The sequence below is a fragment of the Gallinula chloropus genome, assembly GCF_964237585.1.
Source record: "Gallinula chloropus genome assembly, chromosome: 16".
Taxonomy (NCBI): domain Eukaryota; kingdom Metazoa; phylum Chordata; class Aves; order Gruiformes; family Rallidae; genus Gallinula; species Gallinula chloropus.
The window spans coordinates 1,026,293-1,045,000 of NC_140101.1; the positions used below are offsets into that span (position 1 = coordinate 1,026,293).

An 18,708-nucleotide genomic window follows, 5' to 3' on the forward strand; every position below is an offset into this window, starting at 1 on the left:
GTGTCTGGCTTAACTCAGCCTGGCAGCTTCTTTATGGTCCTGCAACCCAAAGCTTTTTTGCTTCACTTTTATAGGGATGATAATCCAGAGGAAATTCTCAGAGGCTTTTTATGGGGTAATATGTAAATTAAACCATCACAAGGGAGTGGAAACCAGCTCTCTGGAGACACAGGCCTGTCAGCACAGCTATCCCACCAAAAGCCAGCAGGTGAACTCTCCGAGTGTGATGCCAGCAAGCACTAACAGAAGCCATCCTTGCTTTTCCCAGAGCAGGGTTAGGCAAAAACTGTTAAAACTCTGGACCTACAGCTTCTCCTTCCTCTCTGATGCTCCTCACCCAAAGCTCAAGCGTGTTTTTCCACGGTGCAGAACCACCCCTGAACTCACCATCCAGGCTGCAGAACTGAGGCAACATCTGTTCCACCCTGTAATACTCAAAGGGGCAGATAAAGCCTTCAAGTGCTACGCCAGCGACAGATGAGCACGCAGAGAGCTGCAGGGACCAGCCCTTCCTGCTATCATCAGCCTGCAGCAAGCACAGCAGCCAAGTCCTGGAGCAACAGCTTTCCCCCAGAGACTGAGGACAGCCCAGACCCGCCTCTCTTCCAACAGCCCAAAATAAACAGCCCCGACAGCTCAAGTTTTAGAAGATGTGGAGTCAGGACGTTCTAAGAAGAGCTGTTCAAGGAAGAGTAAATCATTTATAGCCCAACCTCCCTTTGTTGTGAGGTTAAACTGAGGCTCCTCCGGCTTAAAACCACCCCAAACCTCCGCATCAAACCAGCCATCTGCGTGCATTTTCTGTTCCCGAAGCCAGGTGCCGCCTGCCTTCCTTCCCTGCTGTCCCCAGGAAGCAGGGCTGGCTTGGGACGGGCCAGCCCCGCGGCCCTGGGCTCCGGAATTCAGCCGCACGCCGGGCCGGGCTCGGGGCGGCCGCCGGGAGCGGGCAGCAGCCGCCCGGCGCTGCAGCCTTTGTTCGGCGGCTGCCCCCGGCCCAGCGCGCTGCTCCGCTCCGCTCCCGGGGCGCCCAGCCCACCACAGGGGTTATCTCGGCAGCACGGGGTACCCGATCCCCCTCCCGGCCCCCCAGGGACGGGGCAGGCACCGGCCCGGGTGTCGCCGTGAGCCCCCGTGCGATCCCGCCCGCCAGCCGACCTCAGGCCCCGAGACCGCTTCGCTTCCCCCTCCGCCTCTCAGCCGCGGGCTCCGGCCTGGCCGCGCCGGTTACCGGCCCCCGCAGCCGGAGAGACCCGCCCGGGCGGCGGGGAAGGGCCGCGGCGCGGGCCCCGCTTACCGGACGGCGCCTGGTCAGCACCGGGAGGAGGCGAGGCGCAGCCAACGGCCCCGCTCCCGCCGCCGCCAGCAGCGGGAAGGCGCCCCGGGCCCGGCAACCGACTCACCTCAGCGCCCGCAGCCGCCCTGCGCGGCGCCTCTCCCCGCCGCCGTTAACGGATTTCAAACCCAGCTCGCCCTTCCAAACCCACCAATCAGCGCCCAGGGAGCACCCTCGGTGCGTGCCGATTGGGTGGGCCTACGAAGGAGCCCGGATGAGCAAACCCCGCCTCGCCGAGCCCCTTGCGTCTCGCAAGGGCTGTCGGGAAGTGTAGTGCCCGCCCCGCGCGGCTCCGCAGAAAAGGGGTCAGAGGTAAACTACAACTCCCACAAGGCATAGCGCGGGGAGCGCGCGGCCAATCAGGAGAGGCGGCGCATAGAGTGGCGTTCAGAGGCGGCCTATCAGCGGCTGGTAGGCGGGACTCCTCGCACTGCCTGACCTAAGGGAGGCAGCTCCGCCCGCCCTCCCCTGGCAGCCAGGCCCCTGCTGCGGGGAGCCGTGCTTTAGGCAACGTTACCTACTGCAAAGCCCGCACAGAGCTCCCCCGCGGCAGCCGGAACGCCGGGCTCTACTAACACGGAAGGGTTCTTCCGACGAACAGGTGCCGCAGCCGCCACCTGGAGACCGCCCGCTGAAGCCTGCCCGGCGCAGCCCCGCAGGCTCCCGGAGCTCCTGAGATGCTGCGGGGAAGGGGCAGCCACAGCAACAAGCTCTGCTGTACCTACGTGGCGAGGGCGGGGACCGGAGCGGCCCACAGGCCCGGCGGCGCCCCTCAGGCCTCAGCACAACCGACAGGGGGCGCTATCGCCCCGCCCTCCGCCCCACTACCTCCGCGCCTGCGCAATGGCACCAAGCGGTGTGCGCAGGCGCTTCCCCCCCCGGCTCCTTCTCCGTCCAACTGACGCTCCCGCCACGCCCCCCTGCGCGTGCGCGCCGCCGGCCGCTCAGATGCGAGGCGCCGTGCGCATGCGCACCGCCCCCCTCCCGCCCCCTCCCACCCTACCGCACCCCCCCGGCGCGGCCCAGGAGCGCGGCGGCCGTTTGGCGGGCGATGCGGAAGGAGCCCGGGAACTGCTGAGCGGGCCGAGGCCCGGCGGGGCTCCCGGCGACCCCCCCCCGCGGCGTCGCTGCCAGCCGGGCCCGCAGGGCAGGGGCGGAAAGGACCCGGACCCTCCACCGGCCGCTGAGGTGAGGGGCGGAGTGGGGCAGGCCGTGAGCGACGTGCTGCTAAGCCAATGGGAGAGCCAGCTGCCGGGCCCCGCCCCTCGGGGGCTCTCCCCGATGCTGATTGGCTGGCGAGAGGCGGGCGCCGCGTCGCCCCTCATGCGCGGGCCTCATGCTCGCGGCCCCGCCTCAGGCGGCTACGGCGGCCGGGAGGGGCGGGGCGGTTACCGGGGGCGGGGGGCTGACCGGCCGCCCCCGCTGCGGCCCTGCCGCGGCCCGGCTTGGCACCGGCGCGTTAACCGCAGCGAGCGGCCGGAGTCGCTCCCGTAAGCGCGGAGGGCCGGGCGGTGGCAGCCCCGGCCCCGGTGGCGAGGGCTCGCCGCTGCCTGCGGGCAGCGAGCGGCTGCGGGGGGGGGGGGCGGCGGCGGGCGGGAGGCTGGGGGGGTCCAGGGCGGGGATGGATGGGGGGGGGGAGGGGGCTGCGCCGCGGCTGCCGTCAGACCGAGCTCCGCGCTGGGCTGCGTTACCCCCCGGGCAGCGCTGCCCGCCCGCTTCCCCCGCTGGGCAAGGCGGGCAGAGGGGGGGGGCGGGGGCAGCGGGGCCCTTTAACGGGCGGCGCCGGGGCGGGCGGGGGCGGTGCTGCCGCCGCGGCAGTCCTGGGCTGGCGGAGCACGGCCGGGCCGGCCCGCAGCTCCGGCAGAGCGAGAGCCGTCTCCACCCCGGCCCAGCCCGGCCCGAAGCCGGTCTGCCAGGCGGTGCCTGTACCCGGTGAGACCCCGGGGTTGGGGAGCTGGGAGCTGTTTGGGGGGATCCCTTGGGGCTCGACGCTGGTTTCCTGGGAGGAGGAGGGAGGGTGTTGCAGTCAGTATTCCTTGCAGCTTCAATCCCGTGGCCTTGGGTCTCTACGTAAAGCTGCAGGATGATCTCAGTCTGGTGATAAGCTATCAGTGCGGGTAGCTCGGGTGCATCTCAAAGCTGGAGCGTTAACTGTTTGTTGGGGTTTTCTTTTTTTCCCCCCCCCTCTCTCTCCTCTTCTGGTGTTTGTCTGTGCAAAGGTCAGATGTTCTCATCGCTGGTGAAGAAGAGTGGAGTCAGGACCTGCTAAGCGCTGATCTGCCTGTGCTCTGGACCATGGACTCATTGAGGGCGCCCCAGGTGTGAAAATGTCCAGCAGTAACCGGGAGTTAGTGATTGACTTTGTTTCCTACAAGCTGTCGCAGAAAGGATACAGCTGGAGCCAGCTGGAGGAGGAGGAGGAGGATGAGAACAGGACTGACTTGGCAGCGGAGGAGGCCGAGATGGACGGCGTCCTCAACGGCAGCCCCTCCTGGCACCCGCCCGCGAGTCACGTAGTGAACGGAGCCACCGTGCACCGGAGCGGCCTGGAAGTCCGCGGGATCCTGCAAACAGCCGACGTCAGGCAGGCGCTGAGAGAGGCCGGGGATGAGTTCGAGCTGAGGTACCGGCGAGCCTTCAGCGACCTGACCTCCCAGCTGCACATCACCCTCGGCACGGCCTACCAGAGCTTCGAGCAGGTGGTGAACGAACTCTTCCGCGACGGCGTGAACTGGGGCCGCATCGTGGCTTTCTTCTCCTTCGGGGGAGCCTTGTGTGTGGAGAGCGTGGACAAGGAGATGCGGGTACTGGTGGGGCGCATTGTGTCTTGGATGACCACCTACTTGACCGACCACCTAGATCCCTGGATCCAGGAGAATGGCGGATGGGTAAGAACTCTCCTCCCCCGGTGGGGAGGGCTGCTCCTGTCCTCCCCCCTCTCCCATCCCCTCCCCACAGGCTGCTGGTCAAAACAGAGAGCAGCTCCCTGCATTGTTTTTGCTCGTGCATGTCCTAGGCTTTGCAGGGAGATAAAGGGCTGTGTGGTCTTTCCCACTGTGCTCTAAACCCTCTGCCCCAAGAGTGACAGTCCGCTGTGATGACTCAGTTTATGCTCAGACGTGTCCTTCTCCATCCCTGTTCATTCTTCTTTCCCCTGAATAAGTGCATAAAAGACCTATTTTCCAAGGAAATCTAACATCATCCGAGCTCTCCAGGTGAGAGCCTTTTCTCTCAGGCATGTTCCTGGTCTCATTTAGCTGCAGGGAGGGGAGCTTCCTCCTCTCTGAGCGCTCAGGCGGGCCGGCCTGCGGTCTGCTGGGGTAACGGCTACTTCTTCATTCTGGCTCTGCTCATGGTGGAGCAAACCCCCCAGCAGCATCGGGTGGGTGGATGGGTGGGCTGCTGGGCCTGCCTGAGCTGGCACAGTGGGACCCAGGGCTGAGGTGGGGGGCAACCTCTTTGCTCCCGGAAGCTGCTAAACCTGCAGCTGCTCCTTGGCAGGGACCAGTGCTCCCAGCTGCCCCAGCAGCAGAGGCTGTAAGCTTTCAATGGTGAGGTATTAACATGAATAAGCATTTCTTCAGGAAGCATTCTTGAAATGCCAGGGTCTGGCTGTGTGGGGCTGCCTGGGACTGCCAGCGGGGGGGATATGACCTACAGATGTCTGAGTTTTGTTTTTGCTTCTGCATCTTAGTGATTCCCTGCTGGTGTAACCTTTGCTTGGTGCCCACTGGGAAAGAGTTCATGCTGTCAGGCGTTAGCATCTAAACGGTGGGGAATTGCCTCCTTGGTGTGCTGGTGGGCTTAAAGCCTTTCAGCCCTCTTCATCTCATATCCCAGCAGCAGGGCCCTGCATCTCAAGGAGAGGGCAGGAACCTCTAAGCCCAGCGTTGGGCTTTGCCCTTCCCTGAAAAGAGAGCCCCAGGAGCCCTGCAGAGCTCCCCAGCTCCTCACACCCGGCCAGCAATGCCGGGACCCCCAGAGGTGAGAGGGACCTGGTCTACCCAGAGAGAGGGGAGCATGGTTCACCCAGGGTGCAGGAATTCCAGGAATGTGGCCGCCCTGGGGCACTGCCTGGGTGGGGCTGCTGAGGCAGCTTGGTTTCGATGAATAACCAGGGAACTGCTGGCCATTTCATCAGGCTCTATCTGGCCCATTAGCTCTCTCATCCTACAGATAACACTGGCCAAATGCTGAGTTCCTTCCCCCTCCCTCTGGCTTTGGCTTTTAAAGCCACAGATTAGTCTTGGAATTGAGTGATCAAATTGAGGTTTCCAAGCTAGTGTGGCTGTTGCTGTTAGTGACGGATTGGGCTGTATCCTGGAGACCCAGGCGATAATGCAATCTGATTTTTTGTAAATGAACTCTCTGGGGGATTTAGATTAAATCACTGGTGGAAAATCACTGGTCCCTGCTTGCAGGGAATGAAATACCTCCTCCCTCTGTTCCCCACCCCCAACCATCACAGTTAAGACTCTTCAATTTTTTTGTGTCTGTCTCTAAATTCATTGTTAGGAGCAAATATTTGTTCAACAGATTGCAGAAGGGTCAGGACTCCTCTCTATCCGACCCTCCCCCTGGCTCTTGCTTTGAAGATCACACTTAGCTGTGTTTCCCACCCAGGGGAGCAACCTTCCTCTCCTCTAAGGGCTTCTAACTTCACTACCTGGGCTGTGTTGCTGCCCAGGCTGTGCCAGTAGCAGAAGGGGAGCTGGGTAGGGTGGTAAAGGCTGAGCATCCCACTCCACCAGCCACCCAAAAAAAAGGCTGGGCAGCGTGGCTGCTGCCAGCATGTTGCAAACCCAGACCCAGTGGGTGCTTGTCTGACATCTCAGCTGTAGCTTTCCCCAGTGCCCCTTCTCTGGGGACAGTCACAGGGCTCTTCCTGAAGGGATGGTGTGGTGCAGCAGCAGCACGGGGGCCATAAGAGCTCCTGAGCGCCTCACGCGTGGGCTGAGCGTGGGGATGCTCTGCTTTGCTCCTCCAGCTGCAGGGAGGAAAGTGCTGGCCTTCTGCCAGCTCTCCCTGCAAGAAGAGAGTGCCAGCCTGCACTCTGCTGTGACAGAACAGTCCCTTTCCTGCCACCCTGTTTGCACAAGGAGCCTGTTTGGTCATCTGAGCTGTTAGAGCCTATCCCATGCAAACAAAGCTCTCCCAAGAGGTGCAGCAGGCAGGGCCCGGTGAGAAGGATGCAAGTTCTGGCAGGCCTGCTTGGCAGCAACCAGGTGGTTTGTGTTTCACAGCACTGCAGCACTTCTCTTCCTGGAAAGCCCCTCTAAAAGAGGGAAGGAGTGTGGTTCCATCACAGATGTCTCAGCCTGCTTGCATAGGAAGCTCTGTTTCATTCCCCAGCAGTGGAACAGAGGCAAGCCTAGGGTGGCTGTGAGGTGCAGGTTGCTTTTGGAGGGGCCTGTTAAGGCTGCTGTGTGCTGGGCTGTAATGTAGCAGGGTTTTTTGAGAAACCATTCTTTAAGGTGAGGGGGTAATTTGCATTACATGGTATTAACATGGGTGTATCTTGTCACCATTACTGGCCCTGCCTGGGTTTGCCCTCCTGTCCCCGTTCTGGCACTAAGAAAACAAATGAGAACCCGATGGGGGGTATTTAATAACCGGCCAGAAGAGAGCTGCTGCCTTGCTTAGCCATCAGAACCAGAGAGGAGACTTCCTTGGGGTGGCTGTTTTGTCCAGGACCAGATCCCACTAGCTGTGAAGTTCAAAGAGTGATCCCACTGGTGATGGGGAGTCATTGAGGGAGAAATGTAGGGAGTGGGAGTGCAGGAGGGGGAAGCGCAGGGTGAGTGGGAGAGAGCCTGGCTGGCAGAGGTGTACTGACCGTGCTTAATCTGTGTGAGAGAGGAAGATGAGCAGTAGTTCCTGCCTGTGAGGCTCCATTCAGAGCAGGGTTTAAAGGGCGTGTTCTGCGAGGGGCTTGGATGCCGATCTGTGGACACAGAGGCAAGAGGCTTCCTGTCTGCAGAACGTCTGGTAGAGCCCAGCCTGAAGGGGTTGTGTCAGACCAGGCCTGAAAGTGACCAGTGTCTTTGTCACCAGTCTGTGACATCTGCATCATGACAAACTGGGCAAAGCCTCAGGAGGACCCGCTGCTGCCCCGGCTGCGCAGGGCTCGGTGTGCCGGGACGTAGGTGCTGTGCTGCTGCCTGTGGACTGGAAGCTCGTGGTTCTCTTTTGGGGAAAACCCTTCAGAAGATGTCAATGCAGCAAACTCATTTTCTAGGGTTTTTTTTTCTGATATTTTTTTTTTTTCTTGAATGATAGGAAATGACTCAGCCCGTGTCATATGACAGAGTGCAGCTGGGATTTCGCCCTGTGCTCTCTCTCTCTCTCCAAACCTTCTCAATGGTTTCAGGTTGAGAGCCAGCCTTTGATTCTCAGCCCTTCAGAAATGCTTCTTGGCCTCGTGCCATTGCCCAGGTATCCTGCAGGAGCCTTCCCCACAGCCACCGTGTGACATAACCCACCCCAGCTGACCCAGGATCCTCACCCCTTTCCTGCCCAAGCATTTTGGGCACCGTGAGAAAAGTGCAAGTTTGAGTTCTGCTGCTGTTGTGCCTTGAGCCTGGGCCAGGAACGCCCTGGGAGGTGTGCAGAGCACGCAGGGAAGAGGCAGGGCTGTCCAGGGAACACACCTCCCTCGGGGCTGGGCGCTGTTTGCCAGGGCTCTGGGGGTTGGGTGTTAACACCTTGGGTCTCAGGGGTGCCCCAGCATTGCTAAATCCTGGGTGAGATCCCAGCCACGGGTTTCGCTGGCTGGCCAACGTGTGGCAAAGCTGGCTGGAGGAGGAGGAGGCAGCAGGTAGCCAAGGACACTCTTTGCTGTCTCAGAGATGAATCCCAACCAGTGCTCTGCCAGCTCTAGTCGGGCTATTGCTTCCCACTCTGGTCTCAGTAATTATTTGAAGGTCTGGATCTCCTGCAGCTGAGATGATGCCCCCATTGTCATCACCTGCTTGGAATGAGCAAAGTACTGCTTGCCCTGCCAGCTGAGTCCCTTGTGTCCCTTTGGCAGTACAAGGTGTTCCTCTGGCTGGGGGAGCTGCTGCCAGCAGGGTCTTGGCTCGGCTGTCCTGCCTGGCGCGGCCGTCCCAGGTAGCTGTATCCTTGTTGGTGGCTGGAGATCTGGGCTCAGCCTGTGGATCCCTGGCAGCTTCTCACCCTGCTTTTCGACCTGGGAGGCTTTTCTGCAGTGCTCTCCAGGAAATGCCATTGGAATGACTTCCACTGCAGCTTCCTGCCCGGCCCGCAGCAGCATTCCTGCCGCTAGACTGAGAGATGTGGAGGCGAGTTTCCAGAGCTTTGCTCTATCGCCCATTTACTCAGTTCTCCTTCTTTGGGGCCCTGCCTGTCTTCCTTGCTGCCTTTTGGTGTGCAGTACAGTTTGATTGTGTTCCTTAGATCAGTGATTAGAGCAGGCACAGCTCTGGAAGGCACAGCTCCTGCCCATCGCTGGCGGTGGCTCAGAGCAGCCCACTTAACCCCGTGGTCTTCCAGCAAAAGGGATAACGTTTCCTTCCCTCCCAAGGGAGCCACTGGGAACTCAGATTCATAGAGCACTCAGAGATCCTTTAATCCAAAGAATTGAGTGTCATTTTAAAAAAAGACCTGTGAAGTAATTAACAAACTGTTTCTTGCTGCTCTGGGTTCATCACAAGTGCTCTCAAAGTGGGTCTCTCCCCATTTCAGCAGCAATGGGGTGACCCTGCAGCAGATGGGGTTGGGGTGAGCAGCATGCTCTCTCTCTTTTCCCCCCCACCTGTGGAAGCTGCAGCTTTGTGTACATGTGTAGGGTGCTGCAGTTGATTTCCTTGGAGCTCCCTTACCATTTGTGTGTGTGGTTTGCCCCCAGGAGCAGTGATACACCTGCAGCTCACTCTGTCCTGCAGGCTGAACGGTGGTGAATGTCTGTTTAAGCTCCTCTCCTTTGATTTTTACCGAGCTGCTGGTGGCTCTCAGCACAGTCCCATCCTGACAGTGACACGGAGTATTTCTCTAGCAGCTCTTTCCCTGCTAACTGTGAAGCTGGAGTATTCCCAGGAGGAGCTGGGGGAGGGGGAGGGATGGATATCAGTTGTAGAAGTGTGGCAGACCTGCTGAACCGAGAGGCGAGGGATTAATGGTGGCTTCTGCCGTGGGACCAGAAAGGGGCTGGGGGTGGGTGCTCTCTCTCCTCTGGTGACCCCGATAGCAGCCGGGACGTTGACCTACCTGCTAGCTGATTCAGTGCGAAGGTATGCTCTGCGGGTGGCTCTGCAGGAAAGCAGTGACGCTCTCCTCCTCCTCCTCCTCCGCCCTCCCGGGAGGGATGTTACCCTTCAACGCTATTGTTCTGAGCAGCTCCAGATTAACGCGGATAATGGAGGCATGAAAGGGAAGCCGTGTCCCTCGGTGCCAGGGCACTCCTTGGTTTGCTGCCCTGGCCGTGGGCAGGGAAACGCTCCCTTCTCCCTGCTCCCCACCTGGAAGGATGTGCAGAGGGGTGCTTGGTGCAGGATCTCTCTGAAGTCCTGCTACTAATCATCCTTGGGATGCCAAGGGCTTAAATTAGAGGACATGTTTTCCAGAGGTGGGAGAGCTTTCCCTGTCGCTCACCCGTGGAGGGGGATGCAGGGGCTTTGCTGGGTGCTCTGGTGCAGCCTCAGGGGTGAGGGCTGGCCCTCACCGTGTTCGGGTGGGGAGCAGGGTTACTACTCTTTGCCACAGAAGCAGAACAGCCCAGTGGAGCGAGGGGGAAGAGGGCTGCCAGGAGGCAGAGCCGTTAGCAGATGGCTTCAGCTGGGTTACCGGGGAGCAGGTGTGGGTTTCGGGAGGCAGCCTTTTCAGAGAGATGTCAGTTTAGAGCCCTGGAGGCTCGAGGGGCTGAGCTGTGGCTGCCACGACTGTGCTGGGGAGCTGTGGCCTAGTTGTGCTGTGGAAATGCTCGGTTTGTTTCTTATTTTTAGGCGTTTTGCTTATTTTATCCTCATGTTTAATTTAGTTAGCAAAAAAAAAAACCCAAGCAACCCCAGAAAATACCCAGTCTGAGGGCTGAGCAGTGCTGGGAAGGACTGCCTGCAGGCAGGCACGCCTGCTGCAGCTCCTCAAGCAGCCAGCATCGCTCCAGCCGCCCCTGGCTTCTCTCGGACACGTGCTCACGTGTACCAGCCCAGTGCTGTCTCTCAGGATCTCTTTAATGGGAAACCCAGTGCACTCAGAGCTGCTGCTGCTGCTGCCTCCGGGGTAGGGAGGGAGGAGCAGGATTCGGAACATTAACCAGCCAGGCTCCCGTGGCCATGGGGACTGTCTGAACGTTGTGCTGTAACTGGTCTGCCTTCCCTCTGCTACTGGGAGCAGGATGGAATGTGGTGTTCCAGCAGGCTTTGGGCTGGTTACTCTCTGGACCACACAGTGTGCCCGAGGAAGGGTAATAGGCTGTGTCTGCAAAGAGGGAAGTTTCAGGGGTCTGTGTGATTCCCCTGGGGAGAGCTGTTTGAATTTATTGCATTATCCTCCTTCCTGCTCAAGCTTGTGTTTCAGCTGCATCTGCAGACGTAGCTTCTGATTTAAGTAGATCCAATTAGTAGCTAGCTTCTGGCATCACTATCCTGCCTGGGGAGATGAGCCCTGGAGATGAGGAGCCTCCAGTGGGAGTGGGGCTGGGCTCAGCCTTCCTGCCCCAGCTCCTGATCCAGGATGGGCCCAGAGCTCTGCGTCTCACAGCCTTGATCTGAGCTCGGGGGAAGCCAAGGCAGGTGCCCTCTGCTCTGTGCTTTGCCTGGCCAGGAACAAAGAGCAGGCAGGTTCTCCCTGCCTGTACCACTGCAAGCCAGGTGCTCTTAAGACTGAAATGAAACACTCCAAAAACATGACAACTTGGCAGCAGGCAGGGCTTGGAGAGGGACCTGCTCGTGCCCGGAGGTGTGTGAGGGGCTGACAGGGGGAGAGCTGTGCAGGGACCTGCCTGTTTGGGGTAGCACCCGGAGAGAAGGAGCTGCTGGAGCTGGCTGCTTCCTGAAGGAGCATGGAAAGGTTTCCTTCCCTGCTGGAGGGTGAAGGGCTCTTTGGGAAGCTCAGAGAAGAGGCCTGGGCTCAGGGACCCTGTGGGTGTTGTGTGGGGAGCATGGTTGGTGGCACTACGTGACACTACTCTGTGTGTAACTCGTGGTAAGCTGGCTCAGGGTTTGGGCTGGGATGTGGGAGTTGGGTGTGTACGTGCCCCTGGGTAGTATCTGAGTGACATATGACTTATGTATGGAGAAAATGAGATGTTGCTACCTGCAAATCAGCCACCATAGCTGTGTTGGAAGCGCTGCCATCCTGTAATGATGTGGCTCACCAGTGTATTAAACATGCTGGAGAGCTAATGTCTTTTATTAGAGCAACTGACCTCATTTAGAAGCTTCCAGTGCACCAGCCAGTGATTATTTCATGCAACAACACGTATGGAGGAGCCCAGGGCAGAGCACAGTCTCCTTGTACTGCCCCGCTCGCTCCTGCGTTTGCTGCATCAGCTGCCTGCTCTGCTTCCTGCCCTCCAGTCAGTAAGGATTTTGCTAAAAGGGACTTTGTGGCCTGAATCATTTGAGATTTCATGTGGCCTAACAGGAAGTGAAAACAGAATGAGCACATCTTCCTCCCCTTCCTGCACCTCCACCCTTTCCCCTTTTTCATTCAAGTGGCATGTAAGAATTACAGCAGCCTGGTGAGGTGGAGAAGCAGGAAGCGGTGAGGCTGGCCCAGTGCTGCTCCAGGATGCTGGAGGACAAGTGGCTCAAGGTGGGAGAGCCAGGCAGCCCTTTCCTGGGAGCCATCTCCCCTGGGAGCCATCCCTGCACTCTGTCCTTCAGGTTCTGGCGATCCTGCTGTTCACTGTGGGGTGGGTTTGGGGTAAGGGTAGAGACTGGCAGGACAAGGGGGATGGAGTGAAGCTGAAGGAAGGAAGGGTTAAAGTGGATATTAGGGGGAAGTTCTTTGCAGAGAGAGTGGTGAGGGGCTGGAACAGGCTGCCCAGAGAGGGGGTGGGTGCCCCATCCCTGGGGGTGTTCAAGGCCAGGTTGGATGGGGCCCTGGGCAACTTTGTGCAGCTCCAGGGCTGGAGGTTGGTGTCCCTGCCTGTGGCAGGGGGTTGGAGCTCTGTGACCCTCCGGGTCCCTCCCAACCCAGCCCAGGCTGTGATTCTAAGGCTCCCAGGGCAGTTGAGGGCCAGCAAGAGCCACCAGCACCAGACGCCTCAGCCCTGGGCAAGAGGGAACGTGTCTCTGCAGCCCGGACACGTGAGCCTGGCACGTCTCCTGGGCGCAGGTTTCCCCACAGTTACACAAGGGCACGATTGCCACAGGAGCTCTGACGTCTGGGGACAGCGATGACAAGGTGAAAATTGAGCTTCCTTCCCAGCCTGGGGAGGAGGGGGGGGACCCTGCCGAGGTGCCGGCGTGGAGCAGGAGCTGGCTGCGGGCAGCAGACAAAGTGCAAGGAAAGCAGGAGTGTGCCCCTGCCCCCCGAGCGCGCCCCTCGCACAAAGGCAGGCAGGCTGCTCTGCCTGCCGGGGCTCAGACACCATCTGTCCGGTGGGGAGAAGCATCAGAGAGACCCGTCTTTCCTCCCCACTATTCCACTTAATGCCCTTTGGAAAACAATCCCATTCCCAGCAGGTGCTAATCTCTTGAGTGGATCCGGCTCAGCCAATGTGTTCTTCGCTCTGCCTTTGTACCGGAGCCTCACCGGCTGCCAGCCAGCCAGCCAGCCAGCAGAGCCAGCCCACCGCCGGCCAGGGGCTTCAGCACCTTCGGGAGCCCTCGGCTTCTTTAGTCCTGGGAGAAGCCCTGATGAAAGATGGATGCAAGTGGCTTAGTCATTCGCACCGACTCCCTGCTTTGGTACCCATGAATGTTTCAGCAGATTGCTGGAGCGGGGAGCGCAGCTCCCTGCTCTCCATCTCCTGCTGTGCACAGCAGCCTCCCGGGGCAGGGACAGGGGGGTTACAGCTGTCACCAGAGCCCCTTTCATGTATTTGGAACACGCTGAACTCGTGCTGAATGGTGTGGGGTTATTGCGGGTTCCCTGGAGCTGGTGATGAAACCACTTTGACAGGAGGCTGCCGCGGCGAGGATTAGGGCTGGAATGTGCTAGTGAGGGGTTGTTTCTGGTTAGAAAGGAGCTGGCTCTGACCCACCCCCCCTGCTAGGCTGAAGCCCCGCGGGTTTGTTGGGCTTGGGGCTCGGCGGGAGGCTGGACCGGCCGGGAGGACGGCGAGGTGGGGATGCGCCTGCTTAATTAACCCGATTGAGTTGCTGGCTGCGCCCCTCAGGCCGCGGGTTCCCCTGAAGGCAGCAGAGCCCGGGAGCTGGGGCAGCACCCCAGTGCCCGCTCCCCGGGCAGGAGAGGCGGGTGGCATTCCCTGCCATTGTCATGGAGATCGGCAGCTGCTTCCCTGGAGGTCAGCATTTGCATAACAGTTAGAGCTGGGTCTCTGGAGCTTTTGCACCTGCAGCGTGCTGTCCCCAGAGCCCCTTCCCCCTCCCCAGTCCCTAGAGCCCCTTCCCCACCCCATCCAGAGCCTGCCCGGGGTGCTGATAGGGACCAGGGGTGTGAAGATGGGGATGTGGATGTGGAGAAGCTCCGGTACCTCTGCCCTGGCTGGGGGATGATGCGCCTGAGTCGGGGGCTCGCCTTGACCCCCAGTCCTGATCCTGCAGGCAGTGCTGTGTGCCTGCTGCCCTCCTTCAGGGCCTGGGCTTCAGACAGGGCTGGGGGCAGTTGGGGCCACACGTGGATGTGGTGTTTGGGACAACAGGGCAGAGGAAGGACCCTCCTGGGTGTCTCTTCCACTTTCAGAGTGCGTAGGGACCCGCTGAGCTGTGTTTACAGGATCCCCATGGCAGCCTTTGGGAACACTGACCTTGTGGTTTGGGGTGTTTTCCTGGAAGATCTCTGCTGCCTTTTCCCCCCTCCCCATCCTTCACCTCCAGGTTCCCATATGCCGGTCGCTGTGGTGAGCTGGCAGCCCAGAGGGGCTCTGGGAACAGGTTGCTGTCGGAGCAGGGCTTTGTTGTGGTCTGTGCCGAGCTGCTGCCTTTCTTCTCCCCTCCTCTTCTCACTGCTCAGCACAGAACTATGCCCAGCATCTCATTAACAAATGTCTGCTCATCCAGATGACTCTGCTCCTGGCCGGCGGTTGGTGTCAGAGCTCTTAGGGGTAACACAGCTGTACTTACAGCCAAGGTGTAACAGAAACAGCTTTGTTTTCAAGTGAAACATTGCCTCGTGATGGGGACAACGCCTGCACTGGGAGTCAGATGCTGTGGCTCATGCTGCTGGCTTGTGTGCAGCTCTAGGCAGAGCACTTAACCTCTCTGCACCCCGTTGATCTGTCTGGGAATGATGCTGGCTTATCCTGCAGGAGGTTTTTGGAGAAAAAAAACCCTAATTTATGATAAAACACGTTCAAGTCTATGGGTGGGAAAGGGCTTTGTGTGTGCTGGGCTGGCTGCTGTGGGTGTGCCTCAAAGACAGGCTGCTGGGTGTTGGGGGTACAGGGAAAGCTCCATCTCCCACTCAAAGTCAGACTGAGTGGCACTGCTTCACCAGGAACAGCCTGGCTCTCCTCTGGCAGTCTGCAGAGCTTCGTCAGTGCCTCAGTGACCTCCACACCCTTTGTGTGAGGGAAGCTTTGAGCACCCAAACTCAGCCCTTGTCAGCAGCTTGCGAGGGACCAGATGGGGATTCATTGCACACATCTGCTTCCTTCACCTGCCCCTGTGGCTCAGTGTCCCTTAATGAATCCTCTTTCCTACAGTGTGGGGCTTATCATGAAAGAGGAACCTGCTCTGCTGGCCCTGAATGGGATCTGGCAACTGCTCTGCCTCCTGCTTGGCCGGGGAAGCTGCTGAGCAGCGTGGTGAATGGAACCAGCTGAACCTCGGGGGGTGGGTACCAGCAAGAAGCCGAAACTTTGGGTCTTCCCCTTCCTCTTCCCAGGCCAGGATGGAACGCTGTCTCAGCCAGATCTTGTGCCTGGTTAATCTGCCCTCCCACCCAAAACAGAGCACTTTGGGGCAGACCTACTCCTCTCTCCTCTCTCGTGCAGTGCCCTGTGTTACTGCTGGGCAGTGTTTGAATGCCTCCTGTGTGTGTCCCCCCCAGCAGTGGGTTGTGTTTGGGTGCCTTGAGAGTCTTTGTGCTGCAGGACCTCCCTGCCCCTGCTCTGTGGTGGGCACCAGTACAGCCAGGATCTTCAGGTCCTGCCTCCTGCCAGCAGCACGTGCAGATGGAGGGAAGCCCCTCCCCACAAATGCTGGTTTAGGCTCCAGCAGGAAAACTCTGTGTCCTTCCCCAGCGCTGCGGGAGGGGAGGTGAAGCCGGGGGGGTGCCTTTTGCATAGGCACAACCTCTTGCAGCTTCCTCATCTCCTGCCCCAGAGCATCTTCCTCTCGGACGTATCTGTCACCCAGGGTGGGGAAAGGGATATGACGGGTGTTTGGTGCTGGAACAGCCTGTCCTCTCTGGGGTGGAAGAGGCCCAACAGCTTGCAGGGAAGGCGGTTGAGACACTGACGTGCTGTTGCTACCACAGTCCTTGTGATCGTCTCAGGAATTCCAAATATTTCCTCTCAGATAAAGGTGACTGGGGGAGGCCAGAAATATCTGGACGTGTCTGGGCAAGCCTGAGATCCCAAACACCAGGCCAGAGAGGTCAGAATCGGTACTGGGAGTGCTGGGCTTCAGGTGCAGAGCGACTGGGGCCCAGGGCTGTGTGGGAACCGAGCAAGCTGCCTTTCCCTAACCTTCAGCCTGCCCCCAGGATGGGGAGGGAGGACACTCCTGCCTGTTTTCCCACTCCCCTTGGTCTGGGATTGCCATTCCCAGGGGATGCATCTGCGATTGCAGTTGTGCAGCAGCTGAGCCCTCACAGCTTCTGGGGACAGCCTCCCCAGGGAAAGGCAAGGTGCTCTCCTCCCAGGTCCCCTGCGGCCCCCAGCTGCGTTCCCAAGGGGGGGAGAGGGGCTCACGTCCCCCCTGCCCACACCGGGCTCTTGTTGTGCTCCGCTCCGCCTGGAGCACCCGATAGCTTTCAGTTCACCATATGCCATTTATCTCCTGCGCAGCAAACACTTCCTTTTCTTAGAAGTAAGAGCTTCAAAACACGCTTCTTGGAACTGCCTTTCCCCAAGCTCGGTGGCACATGCCGTGGGGGAGAGAAGGCAGCTGGGAGGCTGGGCTGCCGGCCCTGCCCAGCTCCCTGCCCAGGCTGTGGGAGCCCAATCCCGGTGCCTGCCCTCTCCTGGTGCCTGCCCTCCAGAGAGGCTGGGTAACTGCACAGCCTCTTCCACCTCTGCAGCCTTCCTGGGGACAGTGGGGACATCCCCTCCCATGGGTCAGGAGGAGGCTGTGGAGACCCTGGGGCTCAGTGGGGCAGGTCTTGCCTAATCCACAGGCTTTTTCTGGGGTGTACATGAGGAGGGCACAGCATCCTCCTTCCTGCTGAGTGTGCTGTGGGTGGCTGGCTGGCACACGTGCCCTCCATCCCCGACAGCCTGCTTGCTGCTTGCCCTGTGCTGTCACCACTCAGCTGCTCATCACCACCTATCAGCAGAGGGATTTCCTGTGCCATAATTAAAAACATCCCTTCCTTAGGTCTGGGCTCTCCTCCTGTCCCTCTCCTGCATCACAGTGCTGGCTGGGTCCGTGCCTGTGCCCCAAGGCAGGCGGAGGGGCTGGCAGCAGGCAGCAGCCCTCACCTTTCTCCCTGGATGGCACCTGTGGGTGAGCTGCTGCCCTGCAGTGCAATATAACACCTCAGTGGAGCCCGTGCCAGCTGGCAGAGCTGGTGGGAAGCGGGCTGCCTTCTGCTGCTCTGTGGAGATGGTGGGAGTCAGGGGGATGGTTGTCACTGTGAGGTGGGGGTGATGGGACTCCGGGGTGAGTTAGCAAAGTCCCTGTTGTCCCAGCACCCTCCCCCTGGGTCTGCTGATAGCTCCTCGTGGTTGAGGGGATGTGAAAGGCAGCTGAGGGAGTCTGGAGATGCTGGAGACAGTGTTAGGTGGAAGGCAGAGAAGAGCTGTTGTGGGGCAGAGGCGGGTGCTGAGGTGCACAGCTCACCTGGGCGGTGGTTCAGGTGCCTGAGCCTGCGTGGGGGGAGGCCTGTGGTTGAGGAGAGAGACACAGCTCAGCGCCCTGGGAGCAGGTGAGCACACCTTGTTGTGAAAAGCTGTGTGTGAGCTCAGTCACGTGTGTGGGGCATGGTGAGGAGCTGCCCTGCAAGCTGTTCCAGGGCAGCCAGGAGCTCACCTTTCCATGAGCAGTGGAGAGGCGTCTGCATAAAGAGCCTCTCACTGCCAGTCATGATCTGGGCACCAAACCACACGTCCTGTGGCAGTGTCATAGCTCATCCCAGGCTGTGGGCAGGCACGGGAGGCAGCTTGCAGGCAGAGCTGCCAGACAGACCCAGGCAGGCTGGGATGCTGCCCCTGCCTCCCGGGAGGCTGTGGTGAGGCGTGACACGAGCGCAGCGTCAGCTGGGCTTATCTCTGCTTTCCCAGAGCAGCCCAGTTACTGGAACTGCATTCACTTATCAGGGAACAGGGGGACCTTGCTGGGAAGATGGGCTCAAGATGCAGCAGCGCTGAGTCCCTGCTGACGCCATGCTGCCCAGGGCAGGTTGCTGGTGATGCCCAAGCCTGGAGCTCACAGCTCCAGCTCCCTCTGGCCCCGGTGCTTCTGCTCGGCCCTGATAAACCTTGGAGCTCCTGGGGCATAAAGTTCCCTGCCTCATGTAACCTGCTGGTGGACCTCTCCTTCCCTGCAGTGCACGTGGGCTGGTGTCTGAGCCGCTATCTTCATGGTTGGCCAAGGTCCCCAGGGCGCCGTGGGCAGCTGGAGGGGATCACCATGCTGTGGGGATGTTGCATGGGTGCAGGGAGCAGAGGTGCTCTCTGAGAGCCTGTTTTTGGGAGGGATTTGACCCTGGTGGTCTCTCTCCCTGCTGTCTTTCTCCTCCAGCCTTTGGCCATCTGCCCCCAGCCTTGTCACCACCTGCCTCCCTTGAAGGGTGAGGGGCTGTGCCCATTTGCTGCTCTGTTGAAAGCTGCCCCAGTCTTGCTGTTGCTGGAGATGATGGACTAGAAGCATCCAGCTTGGACAAGCTGGGCTGGAGTGACTGCATTCCTGGCCAGGCCTCATGCTTGGCCTGCTCTTCCCACACCCAGAGCAAGCAGGAGTTTGGGGACCTGGAGTGTCTGCCTTCGCCCCAGGGATTCTCAAATTCCAGATTGTGCTGCAGAGCAACCTGTGATGGCCAGGAGATGGGAGTGTTGGTCTTGCTGGGACGTGACAGTGGGAAGGAAGAGGTGGGAGGCTCCTCTTTGGCTGCAGAAGCTGGTG

The 18,708-nt window shown here is 59.8% G+C and overlaps 1 protein-coding gene across 3 annotated transcripts in view; it reads left to right on the forward strand.

Annotated features, from left to right (window-relative positions):
- The first annotated feature begins 2,336 nt into the window (after positions 1–2,336).
- BCL2L1 (BCL2 like 1) overlaps positions 2,337–18,708 on the forward strand; it is a 17,916-nt gene continuing 1,544 nt past the window's right edge. Inside the window, exons 1-2 of one of the 3 annotated variants that reach the window (XM_084271458.1) lie at positions 2,337–2,521; positions 3,553–4,221. In XM_084271458.1, coding sequence (XP_084127584.1) covers positions 3,661–4,221 — 561 coding nt within the window. In that variant the 5' untranslated portion in view covers positions 2,337–2,521; positions 3,553–3,660. Of the gene's footprint in view, positions 2,522–3,198; positions 3,266–3,552; positions 4,222–18,708 lie in introns of those variants that run through there. The other 2 variants (XM_084271460.1, XM_084271459.1) reach the window with 2 other exon arrangements.